Below are 17,035 nucleotides of genomic sequence, written 5' to 3' on the forward strand. Positions count from 1 at the left end.
CACATAAAGGATTAGATTGCAGTCAATATTGTGTATAGCCATCCTCAAAAGATAGATCAGAGGTAGCAAAGTAACAATAAAGCACTCACATACTGTAAAACCAAGTAAGGCCATAAAATCCAAACATTTCTTACATAATCTTCATGAATTCCTGAAGAAAAAAATATTCCTACTCCATCCACTTTAAAGCTTACTTATTCAATTTCATATTCAAACTTTCACAGATAAAGCTGCCCATGTTGGAGTGAATTTCAAAATTGGCTTAATTTTTTTTTAAAAAAATCTTGTTTTTGCTGCTCTAACAGCTAAGCAGAAATAGTTTAGGTTCCATCTAGCATATCATGTTGATTTACCTGAGACGTTGTCTAGCAACATATCCTATCAATCAGAAATCATCCCTGGTTTCCTGAAAGAGTTGGGGAAGAAATCATATTTTAGATGTTTATAGAACTGCTGGTATAGCAATAAAGATTAGAAAGAGATAATAATCAACATTCAGTATTAAATATTCATATCTTCAGGACTACCTCCTTCAACCAGAATTAATCTGTCTAATACAAACTATATGGGAAAAAATATCATAGTTCCCTCTACCAGCATTGGTATAGCTGGGGCTAGGAAGAGATATTTCTCTCTTGGGGCAAGCCACAGCTTGCTTCAACCATGCAGGTCTTCTAGATGTAGGTCAAAATAAAACTGATCCAGAAAATTTGCGGGTAATTAATTAATATAGCTTCACTAAAATGTTTTTAAATAGTTTTTATTAAAACATTTTAAACAAAAAAAGATCAGATAATATGTGTGTGTGTGCGTGTGTGTGTGTGTGTGTGTGTGTGTGTGTGTGTGTGTGACGAGGGAGGGAGAGAACTTAAATATCTTATCCCCATAAGATTTCATCCTAACTTCCTTTTTTCTATAGCCTTTTTAATCATCAAAACCATAAGCCACAAAATCATTTTCTTTCTTTCATAAAAAGTCTACAAGAGGTTTCCAGGTTAATGTTAATAATCAAAGAAATCAAAGAATTCATTTGTTCATCTTAGTAAATTCTGTCATTTCCATCATTTATCCCTCCATAGTGGGTAATGCCAAATCTTTCCATCTTTCTACACATTAATGGTGTTGTTGTTTTTTACTGAAATCAATGGTAATGGTTTTAATAGTTTTACTTTTTCCTTTTGTATTGTTGTATTGTAGATGTTTTTAGATATGTAAACTGTCTGGAGTAAAAAAAAAATGCAGCGGTTTAAAAATCTGATAAATAAATTTTTGCACTGAATGTAAAGAAAGAGTACAACCAGTTCAGAAACTCCCTGGAGTTTCTTATGTCTATTTTAAACTCGTCAACTTTTTCCCTTTGAAGTTTCTTTTAGAAAATCACACATCTTCCTGCAATACATATTGCAAGTCTTTTTATTTCTTACAATATCGTTCACCTTGATCTTTCCTTGCAGGTGTTCCAGAGAAGACAGAATGGATTGACCGATTTCTTTCGCAAATGGGCAGACTATCGCATTGGCTTTGGAAACCTGGAGGATGAGTTCTGGCTGGGTAACAAATCACTAACTTTGTTTGCCACTTACACTGTCTGTGGGGAAACTAGATATTTGCTCATCATAGCAACTGTACACATCTCTCTGTCTCCTCTTTCCCCCAGTTGCCTTTTTTAATCATTGTTCTCTCTGCCTCAACAAATACTCTGATTGGCTTGCCAGCTTTATTCATTTTTTGTTCTGATTTTTATTAATGACAAACCACATGTTATGAAAGCACATAGAATGGCTTCTACCTTATTTTGCAGGTAACATGACAATCCAAATTGCCTTTTTGCTTCCATAGATTGTGTTGATCAAATTCTTTGTTCAGATAGCATGGAATCATTGTCTTACATATATATATTTTTAATTATATTACATGCAGTCACGCATTATAGTATCTGCTGAAAGAAAAGCCTGTGCCTGGGAATTATTGTGCATTAAGTTTATATTCCTTTCAACCGGCAATTGTATAGGAAGCACAATTCCTATCCCTACCTTAGTACATTCTAAGGAAATATCATTAGGGCATAATTAAATGAATTCCTTTATTATAGAGAATTCTGTTCTTCTATGACAGACTATATACTACATCAAACACAACATACCCCAAGAAATCCCTAATCTAGCTGCACTCTCAAACTGAGTCTGACTCAAGGTGGCTACATAATTATGACTATATAAATTTATGGTCAGTAATGCACACCCCACCCCCAAATTCCCAGTCTACCCTGCAGCCTTTGGATTTCCTAGTGATTTCTCTTCCAAGCCTTAACCAGGCTCAATCCTGCCTTAGAAACAACCAAGATCAAGTAGATGCTGCCATCTACTGTACACAAATGTTTAGTATCAATTTAGTCTAATACATATGCCTGGATCTGTGGAGGAGAATTTAAGATTCTTCCATAAAACAAAGAACCAAATTGGCAAAGTTATTTAATCATGAAAGGTAGCCCGAAAGCTCCTTTTTACCAACAACTATAATTTTTAATTTATGACTACTGTATTCCGGATGAGCATTTTGATAAAAAAATTGAACTTCATTTTTCACTTCATTGTCTCCTTAGACCTGTAGAAGAAAATTATTAAGGAGTCAAACTATTCCTTTTCTATACCTAGAGTAGCAGAAAAGAGATTCTGCTGGTTGTGTTTCTTCATTTCATTGAGGTAGCAGGATTTTGCTCTTTAACTTCTTGTCAGATTTCTTTGTTTCTCCCTAGAAGATTAAAACACATGGCTCCTTGACCTCTCCCTCACCATATCTCACCCATTCCCAGGAAAAAAACATAATCTGGAAATCCATCTGAGAAGCAAAACATTTGAAGAGAGGTTAATAGCCTCTATCAATTCCTTTAAGGTGCTTAAAGAGGCAGGATGGGAGAATCACTAGAGAGTTTTTCAGCATTGTCATGAATTTCAGTGAGGGAAACATACAAAACAAATGATTGGAATAAAATGGTTCGGATAAGTATGATGATATCCATTAAATAGTCCCTGCGCCTCGAGGATTTCATGATCTTGGAAAATTCATGGATGTGCATGCTGAGTAGTTTGCCCATATAAGATGAGAATACCAATGGTAGTCGGGTGAAAACAGCTTGACATTCAGTATAAAGAGCTTTCTATAACCATCATGAAAGGTTTCTAGATGTGATAATCAAAAAAACTATCCCTTCTTCAAAAGAATAATGCAAATGGATCAGTGTTGTTGTTTTTAATAGTAATTCTATTATAAGTGCGGCCTTCACACCCATACAGCAAGTTCATCAAGTTGGCTTTGGAAGAGAAGATTTCCAAATCAGATATGCAACATAGTAATAAAAAATATTGTAGAGACTTATTTGGATCTTTCAAGGAAACTACTATCTTTAGCCCAACCAATGAAATATTTTTACATTTTATTGGTCTTTATTTTTATAAATTCTTTCCTGAATACAATATAATAAATTGATAAAGTATAACCAAATAAGACATAAATATCTGCAGTGAAAAGCCAAGACTACATTTGAGGATGTTTCAAAGGGAAGGGATAATTTCTGAGGTCCATTATCTAGAACCTTCAATCACATCACCCTAAAATGGAAGTGTACCTGGAAAATGGAGAGGTTTCTTTTTACAAGTAGGCCCAGGGTAGATATCCATTCTGCTCTCAATCCAAATTCGATGCCATCTGAAATATGAATTCCATTATTCATTGTTTACCGATCTCTAGATACAAGGTCTTATAAAATCTCTCTTTATGTCCTCTCCAGGGTTAGATAATATGCACAAGATCACATCACAAGGGCGCTATGAACTGCGGATAGATATGAGAGATGGTCAAGAAACAACTTTTGCCTATTATAACAAGTTTTCCATTGGAGACGCCAGGAGTCTCTACAAGCTCCGGATAGGGGAATATAATGGCACTGCTGGTATGCTTTTACGAATTACTCCTCCCATCCCAGACCATCTCAACAGATCTTCCTCTCATGGAGCAGGGCGAATGAAGGATGGGGGGGGTGGGGGTGGGAAGGGGATGGAACTAATCTATGTGCTTTCACCTTTAGAACCACTTCCTTGACATCACTCCCAGTCATTCTCCTCTTCAAAATTACAGAATAACAGAGTTGGAAGAGATTTTGGAGGTCATCTAATCAAACCCACTACTCAAGCAAAAAAACTCTATACCACTTCAAACAAATGGTTGTCCAATCTCCTCTTAAAAATTTCTACTGTTGAAGCACTCTCAACTTTGGAGGCAAATCATTCCACTGATTAATTGTTCTAACTCTCAGGAAATTTCTTCATAGTTTTAGGTTTTCCATCCATTGCTTCTTGTCTTGCCTTTAGGTGCTTTGGAGAATAGGTTGACCCTCCCTTTGTGGCAGCCCCTTAGTTATTGGAACACTACTGTCATGTCACCCCTAGTCCTTCTTTTCTCTAGACTAGCCATACCCAATTCCTGCAACTGTTCTTCATATGTCTTATCCTCCAGTCCCCTAATCATCTTTGTTGCTCTTCTATTAAAAAACAGACTTGCAGGGAAATGTCAGATTTAGAGCTGAGACTGAGAGAGAGGAGAAGGGCAGGGATGGGATTCTCCTGGTTCGGACAGGTTCTGTAGAACTGGTTGTTGTGATTCTACAGTTTGGAGAACTGGCAAATTGTGCCCCTGGCTGGCCCTGCCCCTCTCTGCCCAACCCTCCCCTCCCCACCCAGTGAGTCCTTACCGTGCATGCGCAACATCACACGCATGCCCGACATCACTGACTGCATTCTCCCCTGCCCAGTCACTCTTTGAGGTATTTCTTTTTTTTCCTCTCCCGACGATCAGCTGTTCTGATGATCAGCTTCACCCAGAAGGCTTCCCTGAGTCCCAGGAGGCAAAAAGGGGCACAGAGGGAGGGTCACAGGGTGGGGGGTGCGACACCTCCCCCATGCTCTGTTTTTTGCCTTCTGGGCCCCAGGGAAGCCTTCTGGGAGCAAAAACACCCCCAAGAAGGCTTCCCTGAGGCCCAGAAGGCTCAAAAAATGGAGCACGGGGGAGGCTGTGCCCCCCGGGCTCCATTTTTTGCCTTCCTGGGTCCCAGGGAATCCTTCTGGGAGCAAAAACACCCCCCAGGAGGCTTCCACGAGCCCCAGGAGGCGAAAAAAGGAGGTGTGCTGCAAAAAGAAGCCACACTCACCCAGTCACATGGCCACGCCCACCTAGCCACACTCAGCTAGCCATGCCCACAGAACCGGTTGTTTAAAAAATTGAAACTCACCCCTGGAGAAGGGGGAGTATTGGGGAGTGGAAAAGCATCCTGAAGGATGCTGCTCTCAGACCTTTTTTTTCTGCTTTTGACTCCTTATGGCAGAGTGGGAGCAAATGGGCTGATCCCAGGAATCCCTGTGGAATCTTTCATTGATTGGGAAGGAAAATGCTACTGGACCAATTAGAAATTATTTCTGGCTGAGTAAATATCCCCAGAGAAATCTGTAACCCCTTTTAAAATGAAGCTACCAGAGAGCCCCAAGTCCATCGTTTCTTCTTCCAGCCCTGAGCATTTGGCCAGGCCAGGCCAGAGGCGCAAGACCAGTACCTGGATGTCAGCAGAGCAGCTGGTCCTTGCAATGGCCATGCATAGAAGAAATGACAGCAGTGGTGGGCCTTCTCTCACAGATGCACCACGGCCTGGATCCATTCAGGGAGTACCCAGGCATGCAGTGCTTGCTTCAGGCTTGGCCAATGGACTGCTGGGATTCCAGGCTCTGGCTGACCTCAGCCTCAAGGACTTCTAATTTGAGAAGATCCAAATTTAAAGCAAGATAAGGCCTGCTTCAATTTTCTTGTCCCTCTCTTGAGTGGCCCATATTGAATTGTCCTACAGTGAGTTGTCCCGGGGCAAGTTGCCTGGGCATGAGATAGCTGAGGCGAGACAGCCAGGATGAGTCAGCTGCAGCGAGTTAACCTAGACCTTTTAACATCTGCATGTATTGGAACAAGGTGTGTATTGGAGGATGTAGCCACCGACTCTGAAAGCTACTGTTTTATGTCAAAATGTTCAGCTGTCCTCTCTTCCTACAAAAATAAATAACAGAGTGCTGTCTGTTTAGAGTACAACCCATTTATATGCAACAGTTCGTTCTTAAGATCCTGATGTTGCCACTGTTTAATTTGATTCAATTTCTACAAGGAAATCACAGAGGATCAACAGTTTATATGGGCTGATATTCTGTTCATCATAGTACAATACTTGAGCTATATAACAAACTTATTTCAGCTGCCAAAAGACAGAAAAACTATTTAGTATAGAAATAGTTGTGACAAAGAAGGATAAGGAAGGTATAGAGTTAAGAGTATGTTCCCAGGAGATTTAAGAAGCTCCATTTTGCCTTCTTTGATGTAAACTTTTGTAAAACTCAGCAGTCATTTCTGCTATGTCACTCTTCAAAATATTTGAGTCATCTCTAGTCTTCTTAAGACTTATATGCATACAGAAAATGATAAAAAAAAATTAGCTGTAATTATTATTGTATGATTCACACATGTAAGTGTGAATCTCATACATCACTTAGCAAACACTGTTTGATGATGGTCACCTGAGCACATGAAACAAAACAGGTGCAGTGAAGACATTTAAATTCTTAGCTCCAGAATCAGAGTTTTCTTATAGTTCTTGGATATTATTGTAGTCCTCAGGAAACCAACATGGATATATTAATCCTTTGTTGTCTCCTAGAGAGAAAGATGGAAAAAATTAAGGTGATGCCTTATTTTGCAGGGGATTCACTCAGCTATCATCAGGGACGTCCATTTTCCACCAAAGACAGGGACAATGATGTTGCCGTTACAAACTGTGCTATGTCATACAAAGGGGCCTGGTGGTATAAAAACTGCCATCGAACTAACCTCAATGGTAAATATGGTGAATCCCGGCACAGCCAGGTAAGAGCAGGATCAATATAGTACTGTTTGCAAGAAAGAGCCTATTCTTCTGACAAGGGTATAAGAGTGAATGAGAAGCCAGTCAGTTCGTCATTTAGATATGATTAGTTTCAGGGATCAAATTAACTAGTAGCACTGATTATATTACCCAGTTTGGGTAATGAAACATCAGCACCAAGAACCCCACATAACTAATAACAAATGGCAGTTTACATTTTCTCTAAATGCCAAAAGCTTTTTTAAAAACAACAACAATAGCAAATAATATCTATGGGGAGGAGAAACTCATCTGGAACTAACCCCAGCCTACATAATTTTCTTAACAGCCCAAATATCTACTGATGGAGCCACTGCAGCAAAGTATACTTTGTATGGGCTACTTACAGTTTGAAAGCAACATGGCATAAAGTTCAAACCCCAGTATGGAAAAAATGCTATCAGTATGGTCAGAGTTTATAGTTTCCCCATGCCTGGAGTTTATTGCTAATATTACTGTTGTTGTTATACATATTCCCTATTAATTACATAAGCTTTTATATTTAGAGCTTTAGGAAACTGTTTTAAAATAAAACAGAAAATATATTTTAAAAACAGAGTATGGGGCAACAGTTTGGAAGAGTTAGAATTATGCACTACATTAAACCAGTGTCCAGGTAAAATATAAATTTGAATATTCCAATCCTTTTGGCCATTAAAGGATAGCCCTTGTAGAGAATGAAACACAGCAGGAAAAAAAGTCTCACTGTTTTAAATGCACCAGTAGCCTCTATGTTGAGGAGATTTATATGGAGAAAAAAAATTAAAAAATTAGTGTCTTAAGATTGAATGTGGTTATGGATAGAATGTTTATATCTCGTTTTGCTTAGTTAATTCTGGTTCTTACAAAATAATAGGATTATATGCATTCTAGAGTGATAACAACTAAAAAATCAAGCCCAAATTATCTTTTATCCATCTCAGATGGCTATCTGTATTTTCTATTCACAGAGAGATTATATACAATAAATAAAAATATAATCTCTTTATCTGCAGCCCAAAGTGGTCTTTTGTTTAACACCTCATTGTTCACAATGTTTATGTCCAAATGTTTGGTATTACATAAGTAGTGATACCACATCCGTAAGGGTGAGGATAGCTAGACAAGTTTGTTAAAAGTTTTGTCATTTTTATGAACTGTTCCCACTCGAATTATTGTGATATTTTGGCTTGAAAGAGTGCAATATATTTGCATCTCATAACTGGAAAGAGGTGCTGTGCAAATGGTTCCAAGCATATTGATCCCTTTTCCTCTCTTTGGCCTTCAGGGTATTAACTGGTACCATTGGAAAGGACACGAGTTCTCCATACCTTTTGTGGAAATGAAAATGCGGCCATATAACCATCGCAACTCCCTCGGGAGGAAACGCCGATCAGTACAACTGTGAAATGGCAGGAATCCTTCTGGACATGCAGTCCTTTTCTGTCATGCATTTGCATTTTATAATATGACAAAAACAAAAGTAAAACTGAGGTAGAAACCTGCTCCATGCTGAGGGCTGAGGAACACCATGATACCCCAGAGGGCTGACTAACTTTGATAAAAGAACAACCTTAATGCTTGCTATCATTCCTAGGAACCTGTTGGGCTCCAGCCCAGCCCCACTTCTTTGGGTTTTCATTCCATTCCTTCTTGAAATTATTAGTTAATGGCTTCATTTAAGGTCTTTGTCTTTGCCCAAATTCTACAGTTGGTTATGGCCACTAGATCGGAGCAGCAAAAATCCAAGTCACCAGTAGATGACAGAAAGAGTTAGCATTTTCTCTCCATCTTTTTTTGCCATCCAGATTTTTGCAGTCTAGATCTGTTGGCCCTACTCAGCCCTGTTATAGATGCTTTCTTTTATATGCCAGCCTGCTTTACCAGAGGGTACTGAGAGGGAGGAGCTCGAAGAGCTATTTTTAAAGATATTTGGACCCATGCAGAATTTTCACAATGATGCCTATTGAGTCAGCATAAGGCTGCCAGGAAGAGAAGTCAAATGAGCTATTTATTTCAACTCCTGTCGATCCCATCCTGCCCTGAACAGACAACAAGGATACATACACACATATACATATACAAACATATGCATATATGCATACACAAACATATATGCATACACATAAACAAGCATATATAATTCCTAAAACAGTAACCTTCACATTCACAAATTAGCTTATAGATATGAATGGTGTAGACATACACACACTGAACTCTATTTGGAAGCAAAGTCCTCACTTCTAGACTGTTCTCACTCCATATTGTTTTGCCTTCTTTTTATTAGAGGCTAAGGTAAGGAAAGGGATTTGTGGATTACTCTGGCTTGTTTTCGTTCCCACCCAGTGTCATCACCAATTAGTCTTCCTAGAAAGGATGGAATGGAGGGGCCATTTTAGATGGATGCCTAAAACAGTATGTTGAGCCATCAATCAAATTCTCTACCTAGCAAATAGTTGGTGCTAAAGAGTGGGGAATGGGGAAAAGTAGACAGGTGTTTTCCCAGTGATCCTAATAACTTCCTCCTCTGTGTCTATGACCCCTCAGGGTATTTCTGAACACAAGTTTAGCACTCTTCTGAAAGAACCTGAACCCATGTTCAAAAATAGCCCAGCTGACTCATAAAAAGCAAAAGGGGTAGCACAGAGCAGAGGAGAGAGGAACATTAATGAGTGAGATCCAATGAGTGAGATCCATCTTTATCTAATGCTGCAAGGGAAGGGCACTGCTGGCAGAAAATGGCCAATGAGTACACTAAACTAGGTGGTAGCCAGGCACAGAGAACCCACAACTGGAACTGACCCCCATATAATAACAGCATGTAACCCAGCACTGCCAAATCCAGAATAGAAGGGCAAAATTACACAGCCATCCCCGCTGCCACCAGAGGCTACATGAGTTACTGTAGTAGAGTCTTGTACACATGGCTACAAGAAATGCAATTGCAGTATATTAGCCCTCAAAAGGGCAAGGCAACAAGTGTAGCACATGTGCAAGTCCTTTTAGAAATAATAAACATAGAAAAAATGGTAAAATATGCAATCACTTGAAATCTCTCTCTTTTTTTTTTGTAGGTACAAGGGGGAAAGTCTGTAATACATCCAGGGGTGACCATAGCTAGCAGAAATCTGTTTCCCAGTTTATATTGATCTTCTATGCAGCACAGGATTAATTTTCATCCAAGAGACCACAACACCCATGCTATAAAAGAGGTTCAACACTCTTGCAGATAAGCACCAAACCATATTTACAAGCAGCCACTGAAATACCTGGCCAGCAAGTGCCAATATGGCATTACATGGAAGGATGCTGCAACCTTAGCCAAATTGACCATAGCTGGCAGTGCAAAGCAACTATAGAAGAAGGGCTGTGCTCACAGCAGCCTATAGTGACTAGTAGGGGTTGGAGTGATCCCATCTCTTGAGTTCAGCAACCAAATGATCAGTGAAGGATGCCAGAGGGTATCCATTTTGTCAGGAGAACAAAAGGTCTATTTTAATACCAGACGGGCAAAATATGGTAGAAAAAAAGGTAGCCAAGGCTTGTTCATGCTATGACTAGGAGGAAATGCAGGCAAGACTTAAGAAGGCAAATTCTTTATATAATTACTTCCAACTATATAGTTACAACATGATCACCAAAACACAAATATTGTCCTCCTTTATTGGGGAATATTGTTCACCCTTGGGAATAATCTCTGGAACCCAAATGTAGCTGTTTGTTTATTTTCTTTAAGAAAGATCAGCAAGTGGAAATAGGAGTTTATCTGAACCAGCTTTCAGGATGTGTATTTATCTTAACACATCTTCCCATGTAATTTTCCCAGTCAAGTCTCTCTAGACTTCTTTCAGCCCATGGCAGTTGCAGCCTCAGTCCCAAAAGCCTCCATGTTGTGTTTTTCTAAAACAAAAAAAGTTTCCACACTATAAATAATAAAAATCTTAACATAGATGTCTATATTTTCTATCATGGTCCCCAACCTGTCTTCCTTCATAATACCAAGTGGGGGGGGGAGGGGGGGGAGATCCGCACATGTGTCTCTTACACATAGAAAACAAGCATGATGAATTGGAGCTTATCTTGCCCCAGAGCCTTGTGTGCTTATAAGTTCTGTGAGTTGGTTAGGCATGAAGGCACATTCAAGTGAACCCATGTTTGTACAAGTTTCAGGCTTTGTCCTTTTCAATAAAATGTAAGATTAATTAGATGGGCAGCAGACCTTAATCCAATCCATTTCAAACACTTATTCTTCTATCTGCATGTGCTGACCAATTCTCTGAATTGGTTCTTGCCCCTACAAATAGCAGTTTAGTGTATCTCCTCCATAACTGCAAAAGTGATCCATTAGCTCACAAAGCATTGTATACATCACTGTGTCTGTAAACCCAAACAGATCCCTCTTAACATGAGTTTATATAAAGATTGTAACTGCAGAGTGAACCAACACAAGTTAGTGACATTTTTGCAAACATTTTAACAGAATATGCATCTATAGTTGTCCTTTAGAAATCAAATAACAGAATTTTAAATAAACAGAAGCATGGGAAACATCTAAATTAACAGCAAAGATGCTGAAGGTCAGTAAATGAATATGTTCTTTTGATTTGGCTGTGAGTTTATTACTGTTGGGCAACACCATACCAGGTAAAAAAGGCATTATTGGGGAAGGAAGGAAGGAAGGAAGGAAGGAAGGAAGGAAGGAAGGAAGGAAGGAAGGAAGGAAGGAAGGAAGGAAGGAAGGAAGGAAGGAAGGAAGGAAGGATATTTTAAGAGAATACAGCCCTAAGCACACAACAACCACCTAGTAATGCAATCAAGGATATATGGCATGGAATCAAAGAAGGAACTGTCTCCACGTTACTTTAGATTAGCCAAACTACTTTATGAGTTACTGGGTTTGCATAACTGACAATAAGCAAGGAGGAAGAGTGAAACTATCATACACATTGTTTTAGGGACATTTGTTCTAAAGTTTAAAAAAAAGTAGAAACATAATCTAACTTACAGAAAGTTTTTAAGTATCCTATCTGCCCAGCAAATTTTAGATTTCAGATGGAATATTCCTTTGGGGTATGTCATCATCATCATCATCTATTAATCCAATGAATATCATTAGATTGGGTTCTTTCCAATGGTTAGGTTTTACGAAGAGCCTAGAATTCATAGAAGTATTGTCATACTATGTAGAAAGTTCCCAGCAAGAGGTTTTTGTTTTGTTTTGGCAAAGTCAATACTATTAAGTCTTATAAATTTAAAACCTGCACATATTTGATGAATTATGTAATATGGCTCCAACAATGCAATTACATTGGTGTTAGGGGATTTTTTTTTCCTTCCAAAGTCATTCACTGCAATTTGCAAATCATAATATTTTGCTACTTTTTCCATTTGTTTTTCAAATTTGTTCAAGTATCTCCTTCGATTGCTACATTTATAGAACATTTCTTCTTCTTAATAATAATAGTTTGTTGCCTTTCAAGAATGTACTGATCCATAATTCACACAATCCTGTCTTTACTTTCTAAGGCTTTTTCAAGTTTATGATTCCATAGCTTTTGTGAAACCAAATGGCTTACATAAATTCCAATGGCAATTTTTTGCAATTCTGTCCATTGATTATATACTCAATTTGGCTTAGTTTTGCTAAGCAACTAATAAGGTATTCTTTGATCTTACATAGTATTTGTTATCATTTGAAATATCTTCAGTTTTGGCATTAATGTTTGCTTGCATATTGTGCTTTTGAGCTGCCATGATTATTGTTCAATTTCTTTTTAAGGATTTTAGCCACTGCCAAGTCAAATTTTGATTTTATTTTCTTTCAATATCATACTGAGTATGAAGAGGTTTACATTTCCAGGCATTAATTAGGTTTTACAAACTTCTACCAGTAGTACTTTCTTTTTGTGCCTATTATAAACATTCAGGCTATATTTCTCTTCTACCCTTGTTTGTTTGACTTGGAGTAATTCTCTCTCACCTTTACTTCTGGCGACCTACCAATTTCACCTCCTGTGTAGAAAGCATGGTCATTAATTTTCCTGGGTTTATTAATCAAGTATGTCTAATTCAGCTTGAGCCCAATCAATTATACCCACACTATATTGACTAAAGGAACAGCCCAAGTGTTTATGGCTTTAATTATATACCCCATGCCTAATTTTGTTTTCAATTTTTAAAATTTGTTTGATATAATCAAAATTGTTCATGTAGTAAGTCAGAAGCTTCCCATTAATCCTTAATAAACCTTTTTCTGGTGTCAATTGTTCCATGGCATTTGCATTCATTAGCTGTAATCAGTCTTCTTTAACAATGTTGCCTCCTTCAGTCTTCAAAGTTGCACATTTGTATAGACAAAGGTGCATTCTTATATCCTCACTAAATATATGGACTGTCTCCAGTAGAGATTCAAGTTTTCTTTTAGATTTTCAAATAACTTTAGGTCATCCATTTCATGAATTATTTTTAGATCTTGTTTTAAGAGTTGCTTGAATGTGAGGATGTCATTATTGCTAAAACAAATAGTGATTGTGATAATGATGGGAACATTCTTCTAATTTTAACTAATTGTGTCCAGATGTAACATGATAAATCAGACTGCCCCCTGGGTGGCAAAGAAGTGAGACAAGACTGTATATTTTTTCCTTTTTCATTCAAGTTTTATGCTGATTAAAAGGTGAGTGTCTAAAGGCCTTAGAAAAAATATTCAGATGCCACAACCTATGAATACCTACAGATGTCAGAATTATGCAAGCCACAGAATTTCTTTTTTGTCCCATTTATTGAAAGCAAACATTGGACACGAAGAAGCAGTATAGAAAGAACATTGCTGTTGGAGAAGACATGTGCAACAGATAGCCAAGAAAAGAAACAAATGGACAGTGGAACAAATCAATTCAGAGTTCTCATTTGAGACACAAATGACCATAGCGGTTATATTAAGTGAAAACATATTTCCTTGAGATGTCTACCACAATATTGGGAAAGGTGAAAGTAATAAAAGAAGAATAACCAGCAGCAAGATGAATGGACTTGATTTCAGTGACAGTGTGTGTACCACAGGAAGACCTGAAAGACTAAACTGGAGTCCATCTGTGTGGTTGCTAAGAACTGACACTGAGTTAATACCGTGTTTCTCCAACAATACGGCCTCCACCAATAGGAAGGCCCAGCATGATTTCTAGGCATGAGGTGAAATTAAGCCCCGCCCCCAAAATTTAGGCCTATTTAAACCATGCATTTCCCTACCATTTCTCACATCATTCGTTAGAACTACACGAGGTGAAGAGAAATGGGAAGGGAAGGGGGGGAGAAAACTTGCCTTTAGGAGCACCATGCAGGTAGCCTAGGCTAGAATACCATGATCTACTACCGATAGAACATCAGCCGATAGAAGCTCCCCAAAGGCAGAGTGACCAGCTGCTTCTATTGGCCGGTAGAAGTGGCTGCCGACTCTGCCTTTGAGGAGCTTCCATCGGCCAATAGAAATGGCCTCGTGAGGGGAGCTCGCATTAGTTGTCTTTGAATCTACCAGTGGGGCAGGAGAGAAAGCACATGCGTATCTGTGTCTGGATGAAAATTGTGAGATTGTGACAGAGGGAATGGGAGAAAACACCTTAGCCCAAATTTATTCTTGTTTTGCTTTCTTGCCCATTCTCTGATCAATCTCCCCAGGGCAGCTTTTAGCCTAAAATCGCCCAGGTCTCCCTCAGCTAAAAGAGAGGGGAGGTCTCCAAAGACCATCCCGAACCTCCGCCATTTGAGAGGACCAAACTCATTGCTTCTCAAAGTTAGACCCACAAGTTTTTCAAAAGTTCTTCTGAACGCCTCCGACGTCTGATGAAATCAAGAAATGTCTCGTGATTGAATTCAATCAAAAAAAAAAAAAGAACCTGCACCTTGTCGCCAAGTCCCTGGTTTTATGGCTCCTCTCTCTCCCAAATTATGCCGAAATAAGGGATTCCAAGATTGGCATTGGTTAATTGGTTAATGATGGGCACTCTTTCAGGTGCTCAGAGAGAGAGAGAGAGAGAGAGAGAGAGAGAGAGAGAAGGAGGCATCGCTGAAGTTATCAGACTCCCCCAACTGTTAGCAACGCCACCCGTGAGCTGTGGCAGGATTGCCTTGGATCACGTGCAGAGTGCCTTCGCCATTCAGCTCCCCCCACCATGACTCAAGGTTCATACTAAAATTAGGCCTTTCCAACCAGCCCCTGCAAATATTCGGCCCTCACCAGAGCAATAGAAAGGACAGTTTAGCTTCTCTCCTGCCCTTCTTCGCTCCAGCTCCCTCCCGCCCTCCTGTGCCATGGCGGCGACCCTTTCACACTCACCCCGCTTCCCCGCTGCATTCCTATGAGGACCGTTCCTACGTCTCCTTTCAGGAGCCCGCCCGATCTCCCTTCTAAGGGTAGCCGAGCTCTGCTGCCTCCTCTTCCCTTCCTGGTGGCCCCCCCGCTCCCCAAACCAGCGGTGGCAGCAGGTAAAGGGAGGTCGGCTGCGCTGGGACTTTGGCAGGGTGCCCGGAAAAGGTCTGGCCTGGGGAGGGGAGGGCGGCAGTGGGAACCTCGCAGATGCTGAGACCTTCTCTCGCCAGAAGGGCTTGGCTGACCCGGTGCAGGGACGAGGGCTAGTAGGGGTGGTGTGTGTGTGTGTGTGTGTGTGTGTGTGTGAGAGAGAGAGAGAGAGAGAGAGAGAGAGACTCAGTTTGCTTCCCTTCTGCTAAGAAAAGTTTGTACCCGCTCTCCCATGCGCACTCCCCTCGCCATGAAGCCATTTCTATTGGCCGATGGAAGCGGCTGGTGACTCTGCCTTTTGGGAGCTTCCATTGGCCAATAGAAATGGCCTCGAGGAGAGTGTGCATGGGGTGCTCCTCTCAGGAGCGCCCTGTGGGCAGCCACGCCTCACCCCAAAGCGGCTGGTGACTCTGCCTTTGGAGAGCTTCCTTTGGCTGATAAAAACAGCTTCATGGCAAGGTGAGTGCGCGTGGGTGCTTGCCCCGAGACCGCTTCTACCGGCCGATAGAAGCGGCTGGTGACTCTACCTTTGGGGAACTTCCAGTGGCAGCCTCAGGGAGAGGTGAGTGCGCATGGGGCACTCTAGGTGGAGGTGTGCGTGGGGGAAGAAATTAAGTCACCCCCGAAAAGATGTCCTAGCCGTTTTTTCGAGGCTCAAAAAAAAATAAGACCCGGCCTTATTTTATGAGAAACATGGTAGTACATCATCAATTATTCAGTTTTGACTTTGCCAGTAAATTTCACTGTTGGCTACTAGATTTATTTTATGCATTCATCAACACTTTAATGTTTTACTAATCCCAAAAATTTCTAGGCATTTTCTAGTCCACATACATGGAAGTGAGCCAAGCACTTTTTCATAGTCTAAGTAAGCAATAAAAAACTTCTTCTCTTTTAAGTTTTTAATTAATCACCTTGTCAATTAATCTCTGGTTTGCGTGCCATGTGAATTTTTAAAAGTTCCATTTTGCTAAAAAGATAAAGCGGCAGTGGAAACAAGTAATAGGCTTATAGTGGTCAGGATTAGTGCCTTTCACTTTAGTTTTTTTCATATTAGAAAGATTCTTCCCACTGTCATCTGTTCTTCATTCTTTACCATTTACAGAAGCTTATTTAGCTATGTTGCTAATTTAGAATATAGATTTGCAAGGTATTTAATCCCAAAACTGTAAAATTTATCCAGGGGTGGGATTCTACCAGTTCACACCTATTCGCTAGAACCAGTTGTTAACATTCTAAGGATGATAGAAGAAATTATTGGCCTAATCCTGTAAGGAAGGCAGGAAGGAAACATTCTGGTGTTGCTTACAGAAACTGCCTCTCTGTTAACCCTTATTACATTCTTGGTAGGATTAGACTTCCTGTCTCAGGAAACCTCTGGAGGTTTTTTCCCCTCCTTTGCTGGTGTGGAGTGACCATTCAAAGTTACAATGGTACTGAAAAAAGTGACATGACCATTTTTCACACTTACGACTGTTGCAGCATCCCCACAGTCATGAGAGGCCAGGCGACGAGATGCGTGCCTCGATGAGAATGATATTGAGTTGGCCACGCCC

The 17,035-nt window shown here is 39.9% G+C and overlaps 1 protein-coding gene across 3 annotated transcripts in view; it reads left to right on the forward strand.

Moving 5' to 3' along the window:
* Positions 1 to 13,227, forward strand: part of TNR (tenascin R) — a 497,168-nt gene extending 483,941 nt beyond the window's left edge. For all 3 annotated transcript variants that reach the window (XM_087930476.1, XM_026703463.2, XM_087930477.1), the window contains 4 exons: positions 1,455 to 1,551; positions 3,788 to 3,949; positions 6,785 to 6,948; positions 8,253 to 13,227. In XM_087930476.1, coding sequence (XP_087786602.1) covers positions 1,455 to 1,551; positions 3,788 to 3,949; positions 6,785 to 6,948; positions 8,253 to 8,372 — 543 coding nt within the window. In that variant the 3' untranslated portion in view covers positions 8,373 to 13,227. The remainder of the gene's footprint in view (positions 1 to 1,454; positions 1,552 to 3,787; positions 3,950 to 6,784; positions 6,949 to 8,252) is intronic.
* The last annotated feature ends 3,808 nt before the right edge of the window (positions 13,228 to 17,035 follow it).

This window comes from Pseudonaja textilis, chromosome 3 (genome assembly GCF_049901715.1).
Source record: "Pseudonaja textilis isolate UNSWEBS1 chromosome 3, rPseTex1.2, whole genome shotgun sequence".
Classification (NCBI taxonomy): domain Eukaryota; kingdom Metazoa; phylum Chordata; class Lepidosauria; order Squamata; family Elapidae; genus Pseudonaja; species Pseudonaja textilis.